The 12,609-nt window shown below is 40.5% G+C and overlaps 1 protein-coding gene across 1 annotated transcript in view; it reads right to left on the reverse strand.

The window, feature by feature from the left end:
• The window catches only part of LOC103777191 (transmembrane protein 132D-like), a gene marked incomplete at its 5' end in the record, with an annotated part of 247,145 nt that overhangs the window by 183,520 nt on the left and 51,016 nt on the right, over positions 1-12,609 (reverse strand). The window contains 2 exon segments of the mRNA XM_008944733.1: positions 5,923-6,417; positions 6,419-6,806. Of these exon segments, the coding sequence (XP_008942981.1) occupies positions 5,923-6,417; positions 6,419-6,806 (883 nt within the window).

Genomic DNA, 12,609 nt, shown 5'->3' on the forward strand with positions numbered 1-12,609 from the left:
TATATATAGTTTAGGATAGTGTAGAGCAACTTAACAGTATAAAACCAGGCCACTTGTTGGTGCCAGAGAAGCTAAACTGGATTTCCTCCAAATGAAAAGATTTTTCAATAGCTACTTGCTCAGCAGCAACAGCTAAAGAAAACATGTAATGCTATGAACATGAAAGAACATGAGAAACAAAGCCAGGATTCTTAAACAGGAAACCCAATCCTAATCTTTTCCATTTAAGAGTTTATTCTCCTTCGATTTTTAATGTTGATTTAGAAAATGCAGACACCAAAAAGAAGACCCTATAAAACACTAAATAATTCAGGACTGTCCCAATTCATTGCTGATGGGATGTATTTCTCTCTCAAATACAAACAGAATTCAAACCAATAAGCGAATCAGCCATTATTGCAGAAGTGACCTGTGGGGTTTGGATTATAACTGTCCTTTGCATCTATTGAATATCTCCTAACCAAAGATCTCAGATTAGTTCACTCAGCTGAGAGAAGCAGCACATTTTACTAAGACAGGTATTACTAGTTTTTTTCTTAGCAGATGAGGAAAGCAAAGACTAGGGACTCAATTTTCAAAACCTGAGGCTGCATGTATTTTTGTCCCCAATTTCCTCTGGCTGCAGCTGTGATGCCCAAAGGTTCTCCTTTCTTTCAATCCACCACGCAGCAGCAGGCTCACCACTGGCCCCATCACCTTGTGTGCCACACTTTGTGACTCCTCTGAAAGCTCATTTCAGAGCTCAGCATCCCCATCAAACACTCAGCGATTTCACCCTGGATGCAAGAATTTTGATTTGACAGATGCCAGTGCCTAGCTTTAAAAGGTTTAAGTTTGGAGACCACATGTAGAGATCTACACAAATGATGAAGTAGACATCCCTCTCTGATATTGCCTACTGACTTTAAGGCCCACATTTGAGTAGATGCCACTTAGGTAGCACACACATGGCTGAGGAGCATGCTCTGCCTCTGAAGCTATTAGATCACTTCTCTATCCCGTGTGTCTCAGCACTCTGGAGGGCTGCTCACTTGAATCCAGGTAACCGAATTCCATTTAGGTGTGATTATGGAGCATCAAGTCTCTTTTTAGATTGGTCTTAGACTTCCATGTCACAACAAAAAGTATGAAAAAAGCACAAAAATAGCATCTAGAAATAGTAAAGCTCATCGCCTAGCTTCCAACAGCTTCTGTCAATCACAAGGTTTTCTTTCCTCTTTTGGAGTTTATTTTTCCACTCCAGAAACATCTCTTGAATGCTTTGGGTCACGTGTATAAATGAAAAAGCAGAGCTAAGCAGACAGCACAATTAGCTAATTTTCTCTATTTAAATTGTCATACAAAGTCATTCCAATTTCGGGCCTTAAAACATCAGTGGAAAGGTCCACTCCAAAACACACAATTCCCATATTCCTCTGGACTCCCACACATCCTCTGCTGCACAATACATGTTCTCACTTCTCACCATCATCTCCCATGCTTGCAATGAAGTCATCACGGACTACAATACCAACTTAGCTGATCTCAGCAGGGAATAAAGTATGTTCCCAGGAAAGAGAAAAGAGTGAAAGCTCCAGGTAGGCTGGAGAGCAAAAAAGAACTGTTTGTAAAATGTGCATTTTGCATATAAATCCACTTGCTGTAGGAGGGCAAAACAGTAAGAGCACTTTCACTCTGCAGGTACTTACACCAGCCCCTGGAAGCTCACTTCAGGCATAACCCTTGCACCTTGGGCTGCAGCAGTGGGAGGTGAGCTCTCTCCCCTCAGATACCACCCAGCAGAGCTCACAACTGCCAGGAAGCCACATCCCTGTGTTGAGCCAATGTGTGAGCAGCTCTGGAGAGAACCCATGAATGTACAGGGCTTGTGAAGCCTAAAAAGCTCTGCCCTCTTACACAGCCATATCCAAATTCCCGTTACCAACGACCAGTCCTTACTGACCCCTTCTGGGTAGTTTAGCCCTTAAATGCAAGTTTCCAGCATGAAACACTATTACTGGGGGACAATGGTAGGACTGACCATCAGGCAGTGCATGCTGTGGGCTAGGTGCATTTCCCAATGTCCTGGTAAGCTCTGGAATCCCAGGTTCCATTTCAAAATGAAGAAATGAAAAGAATGTTTTCCTATATTTTTCAAGGGGAAAAAAAAAAAAATCAGATTTGGGGAGCTAGAGGATCTATAATCATGAGCTGCCATCAGAACTTCATTTACCTCTTTAAGGTTAATAAATGTCTATAATTTGGCACAAAGGACTCATTAAGTATAATTATAAATGGAATAGCTGTAAAAAAAAAAAGCTACTTTTTTCACTCATTAATATATCTCTGCCTGTCATTAAGTACCTTAAGGCAATTCCATCTCCATAATTTCTTTGTTGATTCATCTTCAGAAACAGCAAAACAAATTTAAAAGGTTGCAAGCAGAAAGCATCAATACTGTCAACTTCAAAACAAAAAAGAAGGTTATATTTATTAGGCTCAGCAAAAATACACTAATTAAAAAGAACCACATCTACCCTGTAGATTCAGAAAACTCATGTTCCTAAGTTGGGAAAAATATGGCATCCCTACACATATTAATTGTAATGTAACACAGCACAATGTTAATAACCAGTTAATAATTTGGGCTTGCAGCAAACAAGAATTGTAATTGCATAATGCAAGAAGCTTTGAAGTGTTAATTCCTGACAGCATTTTGAAGGACTGCCATGAAAATATTTTATATGTTTTCCATTCTTGGCAAAAAACTTGAGATAAAGATCTCCTTTCAATTGCAGTTTTGAATGTATGTATCTTGAAATGTGGAGAAAAACAGTAAACAAAATAGACTCAAATGTTTCCCAGAAACTTTGGGGATCTTTCAGCACCTTTTGGTGGGAAGGACAGAGAGTCTTCAGCCTTCTCTGGTCATCAGCATGCAAAACCACAACAAAACAGTCTCTGGGACTGCATAGGCTGCATGTCCAGGGCGGCTCAGAGGGCATGGCTGTGGGCTCTACCACAGCTTTTTTTTGGACTAGGATGTATGACACGATTTGTGCCTTGGCACACAACCCTCCCATGTGGTCAGCTACAAAGAATACAATGGATAATTAATTTACATTCAAAAAGAGAGAAGGTAATAGGGTAAATGCACAGGGCATTCAATCACTTATTTCATAAAGGCATTTAATTCTGCTTCATTGGGAAGATATAACTGCTCACTGCTTGTACACAGCATGTCATCTTCGAATAATTGATGATATTAGCAGTGATAAAATGGCTTCAGAGAGATTAAGTGACTTGGCCAAGACCAAAGAGGAAGCAAGCATGTGAAATAAGCTGAGAAATCAGTCAGTTTAAGGCTCAGTGCTCCAGTCCAAGATTACAGCCTGGTGCTTACAGCAGTGTTCCATATTTATCCTTCATTTACATTTTATCTCTTTCCTTCCTCTCTGCTATCTCTCACACCCATACAGGTTCAAGACAAATATGTCTAATTTCTCCAGTTCATTAAAGAACAAAACCTAGATCTTGGCCCCTTATAGTCCAACTCCTTCACAAAATTAAAAACAGTCCATCAGTTTCATGTTCAATACTCTAAATCTTCCACTGCACAGAACAGCAGTATGAGAAAAAAACCCAAAGGTACCTTTCCCTGTATGTTTTAGTATTGAGCAGTTTCTAGAATGTTGCCCTTGAATATAATTTCCTGTTAGAAAGGAGATAGAGTTTACTTTAAAGAATTGTTTTGAAACAAGAAATATTCAGCAGTGATGAGTAGTTTTTGACTTTTGTTTGTTTGCATGGCTGTTTCTTCCTTTTTGACCTGTATATGCTATATTTTCCATCTGTTCAAGCCATGATTTCCAGTCCACTGGAGCAAAAGCAATGGTAAAAGCATTTTGCCAGCAGCCCTTGGCCTCACTTTGTGAATACAGTTCCAAGTCTTGCTGCCACTCAAAGTAGAACTTCTAAAAATAAGAGACTGGTTGAAAAAAAAAATTAATATTTTCTCATTAAAGAGTTGGGGGGATGAGGGAAGGGAAGGGGGAAGGAGCAGAGGATTATTTGGTATTGAATCTGTGTCTGCAAGAAGAAATCTCATGTCTTCACTCAATGGCCATCGGTTTGTGAAAATCCATACGTTGTATGGGGAAAAAGGGATCACTTGGAACACAGAGAGAAACCTCTCAACTTTTAAGCCAGAGACTGCTCTTCCTCTCCCCATACTCAAGTGTTTTTTTTTCCTTAGACTCATCATTTCTGCCTGAGTGGACAAGGCCTGTTATCCTTTCCTATATATTCTGATCATTTTATTGATTATTTACACGAATGGGCCATTTCTGCTCCACCTCAACTGACAGGGCAGAGGACCTTTTACACATCTGTTCGTGCCCTCATATTTACATATTCTAACAGGATGAAGTTTCTTTCAGTCTACCCTAACCCAATGCCTGTACCTCTACAAACCAAGAGAATTTAAAGTTTTAGAGACTTAAAATGGATCAGATTACAGAAGAAGTCTCTGATGGCATTTATACAATGCCAGCTGGAGTCTGTTCTGAAATCAGAAGAGGCAGCATACCACAAATGCAGCTTTTTGTTTAGATGACCATATCAAAAAAAGAACCTGTATAGAATAATCACAGAACTGTTTGGGTTGGATCTTTAAAGATCCTTTAGTTATAGATAAGTAGACTGACATGCAAGATTTCCAGTCCTGAAATAGAGCCTTATCACTTAAGGTCTCCCAACCTAAAAAATAATTTAAGACAAAGCATTTTGTCAAGCTCAATTTTTGCTCTTACCTGGTAGCTGCTTTTTCTCCTTCCAGCAGAAGATATAAATTAATTAGTAATCACTGAAAACTGAATTAGCTATGTACTTGTCATGGCAGGATGATCATATGAGTGAACATAGACACTACAATTCTGACATTTGCAAGAGTGGGGAGTTCACAGCCCCCTCTTGTGATGCACCTCCTCCCTCTTTTGGAGGTATGTTTTGTGAGCCTTTGTGAGCTCTGGCACCCATGATCGTTTCTAGCACAAGCACCCAAGACAAGTCATTCTTGATCTCAGAACCCAGAGTACTACATTTACCTCCAGTTCTAAAAGATCTAACATGAGTCATTGGCAAGGAATAGAAGAATGAAATCAGCTCTACACACACCAATCTTCCATGTGTCAGCCACACAACCCTAGATAATAGTGCTGGAACACAGAGTGGCAAACATAAAAAGAAAAGGCACAGCTTGCCACAGTACAGCCTGACAGTCTCTGCTGTTCTTTCTTGTATTGCAGTGGTGGTTATAGTGACGCTGTAACACCCCACTGCTTGGAAAGCTACGAAGTAAATCACTGCAGCATTTGACGTTACATTCAAAACCCAACCACCACCACCTTCAGGTGTTTTTCATTTTCCTAAAAGGTTTTGGTATATCAGTAACACTTAGGAACCTCAAACACCCTAAAAAACAGAGCCAGGCTTATAAATTAGGGAGATACGTTTAAGTGTATAAATCCTACTTAAATGCCTAATTCTTGCTCACTACCTATAAATACCTTTGCAGATCTGAGCTTTACTAATCTTAACATGAGTTCAAGGAGAGATTAGGAGCACTACAACTCCAGCTCAGGAGACTTTAAATGTTATCTCTGATTAGCACATATATAGTTCTCAGTTCTACTTGTCTACTGATTTTTATAGGAAGAGCTCAGAGGACAACTTCAAGGCCTTTCTCACTCAGAGACCACATCTCAGACAATTCATGTTAGACTGAACAACAGGAGAAATGTTGAGTCAAACAACTGCAATACAACTTCTGTAGAGCAGCAACTGTAGGATCGTTAGGCAATTTGTACTTGAGAAAGTGACTTCCCACACCAAGAGCAGAGAACCAAAAAGACAAGGTACCAACGGAACACAGCTCAGCCTTACCTCAGCGTGAACTGATCTTCTGTTGAATTGTTCGAAACAGACACAAGGAAAGTCAAAATGTCACCTTGCTTGACAGTCTTTGGTGCATACCGGATGGCAATATTATTATCCAATCTCATTTCCTTTAAAGAAGGGCCAGCATGTGTCTGGTAGAGGAATACACTGCCAATCCTCTGCAAGGGAGGTCCCGACTCGTCGATGTCATTGCGCCCTGCTCGGATCCCGTTACTTTTCCTCACGTCCTCCTTGGTGCACTCCCCCTTCTCCTCTCCCGGCTGTATGGCATAGTAAAGCTCCACAGGGCTCCCTTCAGACCGATCCAGCGATTTCTTACGGCCAGCAACAACCGTGGGGGGGCTGAACCAGCTCGGCAGGAGCTCCAGCTCTGCCACACACAGGCCCAGGTCCCCCTTCAGCCTGCAGCTGCCTCGGACCTCCCGCGTCTCCCGGAAGGCGAACACCCGCAGGCAGGGCAGCCGCTCCGTGCTGATGTCGCCAACCCCTGCCCACGATGTAGAACAGGACCTGCACTTTGGGCTTGCTCAGGTAAATTTTGTCATGCATGATGAAGGCCTGAAGTTTCCAATTAAAGGCGAACTTGTTAGTAGATCCGAACGGATTTGAAGACAACATTAAGTCCTGGGGCACTACTTGTTCAATGGAAAAAGGTCCATAGCTGGCATTTAACACAGGTGGCCTCTTGGATTTGTAGATCAGAAAGGATTCCACTCGGGACTGCAGGCTAGAATTCCTCATAATATCCTGGTTGGCTTCCTTAAGAAAGAAGGAAACATCCGCATTGTGGATACGATAGGTCACAGGCAAGTAAGTTGGCAGTAAAGAAAATCTCTGTATACTCTCCAGGATCCCTCGACTCTCAGTCACTGTTGGAAGGAAAGGAGAGTTTAAAAGATCAGATCTTCAAGTCATACTGTGATATAATCTCCCTGACTTTATTGAGGGAATTGACTGTGCTGTTGCTGGTATTACTAGCAGTAGCAAGCATCATCAATCCATGCAGAAAGAGCCTAGGTAGATGATTTATCTAGTTAGCCTGGAAAACAATAGGTTATGATATGTTCTACGTGGCAGCTAGATTAAAAGAAATAGCTTGTGTAGGTTTACCCATCCCAAAGGTCACATCTTCACTTGCAATACACATTTATTACTGGAGAGCAAAACTACCCAGTCAGCGTTTGCAGCACAGGATGACTGCACAGGCACATTTAAAAAGGAATTTGCTCACTACAGCAAGCTGCACCTGTCCAGGAAACCAGTGAAGGGATTTTACACCCAACGCTGCACATGGACCACTTGAGCTCACTACCAACTTCTTTCCAGCACTCTCAAGCAACGTGTGGACTTTAAGCAGTTTCCTGCAGAAAGCTGAATTTTACTTCAAGAACAGTTAGCACAATAACCAACACTCTGGTAACAGAGTATTTCAAAAGGAGCTTTATTTGTATCCAATTTATGGTCCCTTCTGTTTCACTTCATCTACAAAATGAGTTTTTTTCCTGTAAATAACTGTCCAGATTCCTGCCACTGTGTTGCCTAACCTACATTGTTCCTTAATACAGCTGCATTATCTGTAGGCTGTACACCACTGCACATTGAAAGAACATTTGCAATGACACTGAGCCTCTCTTACTGCAAGATATCTATTTTAACTGTGCCATCGAGCAATTACCTGAGGCAGGCTATCATATTAAAGAATAAGCTCTCCATCCTTTCTAGGAACTGTCAGTCCCAAAGAGCAAAGGCATACACTGTTAGAAAGTACAGATGCAAATACAATATGACCTTTCCTGGCTGAACATCTGACCTTTGTGCTTATGACTTCATACCCCAATTGTGAGATAAATTGCATTTTTCCCATAGAAAATTCAAATCCTTACCCTTATTCAGAAAAGTGATGAAGGGTTACCACAGACTGCATTCAAAGGCAATCCAGTTTCCCAAGATTTAGTCCAAAACTGCTTTATTAACCCTTACTTTCTGTTTGGCATTTGACCTAAATATTTCTCTGCTCAAGTACTGTGGTGGCCTGAACTGACATCAGTTACTCCTGACCACCAATCTACCATTTCTGTACTGCAATTTGCTGCAAATCCTAGCACAGGATAGAATAGCTTGTTGTCTTCAATACTATGGGAAGGAATTGTTAATTCCTAAACCCCTCTGATTTCAGACTGCAAGCGTTCACCAAAAACAACCTGAAAAATACTTCTCAAAGCAACAATCATCTTATCTACCACCTTTGCAGGAGAGGAAGCCACACTAATGCTACCTGTAACCAGCATGTCAGTCAAGGCACCTCCACAACAAAGGAATTAACGCAGGAGCTCTCACTCTGCCACAGACTTTGTCCAATCTCAGACAAGTCACTTCTTCTGTTCTATATTCAGGAAAACAAAAAAAAGTTATTACTACTTCCCCTCACCCTTTGTCTGTGCAGACTGCAAATGCAACAGACTTATCTCACTGTTTATATAAGAGCATCACCTACAATAACAAGGTTGTGATCTCATTTAAGGTCTCCAGGCACTAAGATAACACAAAACAATAAACTGGAAAATGAGCAAAGAACTGTCTCTACAGAAAAGCAAAACCAGCTGGCTATTAAAACCAAACCAAAGGAAAAAAACCAAACCAACACCAACAAACCAAACAACCAAACAAGTGCTAGATGAGGGTGGGCATCATTCAGCTGTAATATAGAAGGAACAAATCTCAGAACTAAAGAGGTCAGGAAGAAAAGATTTCAGGAAAGTGTTTCACAGCTTAGGAAGCCTTTCTCTCCACTTTGAAAACTTGAAATTCCTCTCCCAGTAAAGAATTAAAATAAAACCTGACTTCTGAACGTTTAATTAATGTCAACTCTTAAATCTCACATGGAACTGGAAATAAATTCAATGTGAAGAATTAGGAAAATGTCGCATTTTACAGTCTCAAATGATGACGTGTACTGAGGACATCAATAAAAGGCTGAATTCCACCATCCCTACAGCTGGAAAATTCAGTTTAGATCTTGTTTGGATTTAAGGGAAGTCACACCCAAGGCTTTTCTCCTTATTTTCAATCATGAGTAAACTGCAGAGATTCTTCATATGCAAAAACATCCTTTATTTTAGACTTGCTCTTCCAGCATTCAGCTCCCACTCTCTCTCTCCAGATATTCACTGTGAGCAGATGAAGTTTTTAAAGACCTTTTTCTAGATAATCCCCCAACAAAGATTCCTAACAACTCTAAATGGCTTTGGTAGTACTTAGAGTTGCAGGGATACATCTCTCCCATCCAGCCCTAAGGCAAAATCTGTTCTGCTGTTGTACTCCTCAGATCACCCAGCCCATAACATCGTTCCTCCATCTAATGTCCCATTTATAAATTCCACACTCATTTTGTACTCCTCCCAACAGCTTGGCAAAGCACCATTAAACACAGTGAGACATCAAGGAGGCAACTCAGAGAGAAGCAAAAAGCTCAAGGTATTCAATTTTTTATTTCCCTTATTTTGATTGCAGCTCCCTCCCTTGCATTCCACAGGGAGAAGTACATTATTTTTATATTAAAACTAACAGAGTGTTTCATCTCATAATTTTTTAATCATTTATTTTAGTACTTAATTATCTAAGGGATTAAAAATCTTTCCTCTGTATTCCCCATCTCCACAGGACAATATACCTCAGAGTTTATAGATCTTCAGAATAGGAGAGCAACACAAGCTTACAATAAAAACGACCAGAAGGTGAACAGCCTATTAAAAAAAGGAAACAATCTCACCAGACAGAGGAGGGTCCACTGGTTTTCTAATTTTTTGGGGCAATGGCAAACTGGTCTGCTCACTGTTGCACTTCCCCCTACCATCAAGCTGTGGATGTGCACTGAATATGAATTGGCTTATGCTGGAAGCTGACAGCAGCTTTGCAAACAGCCAAAGGCCAAAAATTCAAACAATTTTACACTTTTATCTGGGGAGAGTTATAATCAGCACAAATGGAAAAAAATTCTCAAAAACTACACTGAGCTCTGCAGTACCATCTGGATTCTGACCGTGAAAGTTTATTAAGGATTTTGAAGGATAGGAAATTAAAAACAAAACCAACTATCAGAACCCTTAATTGCAGCCATGACTATTTTTGTAAAACTTATGCATGTTTTCACAAAGACAGAATTGCAGAAGATTACAATTTTGTGTGTTATTGGTTGAAACCCAGCATAAAAGTGGAGTTTTAAAGACTTCAATTGTATCATTTACCCCATTACATCAGATCTATACCATCGCAATCAAAATTCCACAGGAATAACCCACCTGAATAAATAAGACAACATTTAATCAGTGAATCTCTCAGTTTAAATATGTCAAACAAAACAAAGGATGGGTGGGGGACCTGAAGTGTTGTTAAGGAAACAGCGTCAAGAGAAAAGATGGATACTTAAATTTGGGAACTGCAACTGATCTTTACTGTATCACTCTGTCTGAAGGCTTGTCTACGTGGGGAATTGGCAGCAGAACACCCAAGTGCCAGAGTACAGTACACTAATGTGTGGATGTACAGCACAGACCATGCCATGCTCTGTGCCAACAGCAAAACCTGTGGTACCAGATTAAAACAAATTTTGAGGACTTTAATCTGTCCATGTGAATGTTGATTACTGTGATCCATAGAGATCCACTCGACTTTGAATTATCAGTTGAGGCAAGCTGTAAGATCAATTTATCTTAAGCTGACCCATTGCAGATGGAAGAGATTCTTCCAGAGGAGCACAGCAAGGGACACCTCACAGCACCGCTGAATCTCAAGGGGCTGACCCTCAACTGGAGTGAAATGCTTCACTAGGCAGCCTGGTGAAGACAATCCACTGCAAGTGCAGGGTGGTGTTACCGCATTCTGGATTCAGGAGATGATCCCCAACAGTTTGAAGCAAACCAATAAAATCTAATTTTGATGCTGTGCTTATGCCAGGAGCTATTATTTCTCAATCCCTTAGAACTACGCTTGTATTTGACCTCTCATGCTGTGAATGGTTTGTAGAGGATTTCAATCAGTGGCCACCCAGGAAGAGATGCTGTAGCAGGGTGGTTTTCTTTCCTCTCTCCTTAGTAAATCTTTCACTGACTGACACTGTTTTAAAAATACTTGTCATTGATGAAAGAAGCAAATGTTTTGCAGGTCAGTGAATTTGAAAAAATCCGAGAGAAAAGCAGCATAGTCTCCTCCTGCACAGCCAAAGCTTCTACATGTGATATATCCCTGAACACGACATTGTAAACATGCTGCATTTGCCTTCCCAAAGGTTATACTGCTTTCTTCATTAGGCTATTCATTTTGCACTGCAGTCGGGCTAAAAATATTAAATCTTTATTTCTTTAATATCATGTAACAGCAGCTCTCAGTCAATGACAAAAATACCATTCATAGCTCAGTTTTACTGCAAAGTTATTGACCATGGTTTCAGAAAATTGCAGAAATCTGCCAGACCACTAACTTCATTCTATATTGCCAGATCCTCAGGACTTCATTGCCCTAACAGTTACTTTATTTTTAAAACTATTCAATCCATGATCATCCAGCATTCATGAGAAATAAAACACTCTTCCAATCAATCAGATAATGCTACTATTTAAAAAAAAAAAAAAGAAAAAAGAAAAAAGCCTTTTTCTTGCAGATTGAAGGGAACAGCTTCTTGGAAAAATGCTTTACCAGCTGCAGACTCAGACTGGTAATGCAGTAGATGAAATTTGTTGCTGTATGTTGAGGATTAAGATGAGTGGCTCTTTTCAGTCTGGCCTTCTTAGTTTCAGCTCTTCCCCTTGAATCTTCCGAATACTTTTGCTCTCCTAGGTTTGTTATGCAACAAAACTAAAATCTCTAGAAGAAAAAAAAAAATCTTGTACTGTGATCTTTTTCCAAATCTGGAAACTCATGTCCCAAAGATGTCTGTTCCAATAGAACTTCATGCTCGCTTTTGGAAAATTAAGACATTTCAGTCCTAAGCCAGTTAAGTGGCTGAATCCACTAACACTCACATGGCATGAGGCAGTTTAAAGCTAAGCTATAATGACAGTGAAAACTATCCCCAGGTGTATCTCAAGCAGTTCTTAACAGAGGGATGATCTACTCTGCCAGGATATGTCACTTGCTATGGACAGAGTCAATTTAGACTGAGTTACATTAATATCTGAAGAGGATTATTTCCATTTTACAGGATTTGTTGGTTGCTTGTCATGTTCCTTTCCTAGGTTCAACCATCTTTCTGCACAGCGTTCACACATGGATAGACAAAACTGGAGCTTTCCAGGGATGACTGACTTTGTTCCCTCTTCCGTCAGTATTGTGGCAGCTTCAATTTGTTTAAAACAATTAGCATTGCATTTGCAAGCTTTTGATTAAGTGCTATTTTTACTGAGAATTATAAAAAGCTAGCACTTTATCTATCTTTACTGAGAGCAGCCTGATGACACAGTGACAAACGGATGGGAGGGTTTGATCTGGGATGGAAAGGCAATACAGGCTTCATGGCAGCTGCTCCTTTGGCTTGTTTAAAAGCAATGAAGTTGTTCATTGGCAACACCTCCCAGTGGTGCTCAGCAGATGTCCAGAGGGAGGGAGCACGGCTGGTACAGCACAGTGCAATAGGCTGTAAAGAACACTGAGAGCTCAGATGCATCATAGGGCAACAGA

Source organism: Merops nubicus, unplaced genomic scaffold (assembly GCF_000691845.1).
Source record: "Merops nubicus isolate BGI_N331 unplaced genomic scaffold, ASM69184v1 scaffold9277, whole genome shotgun sequence".
In the NCBI taxonomy this organism is placed as follows: Eukaryota; Metazoa; Chordata; class Aves; order Coraciiformes; family Meropidae; genus Merops; species Merops nubicus.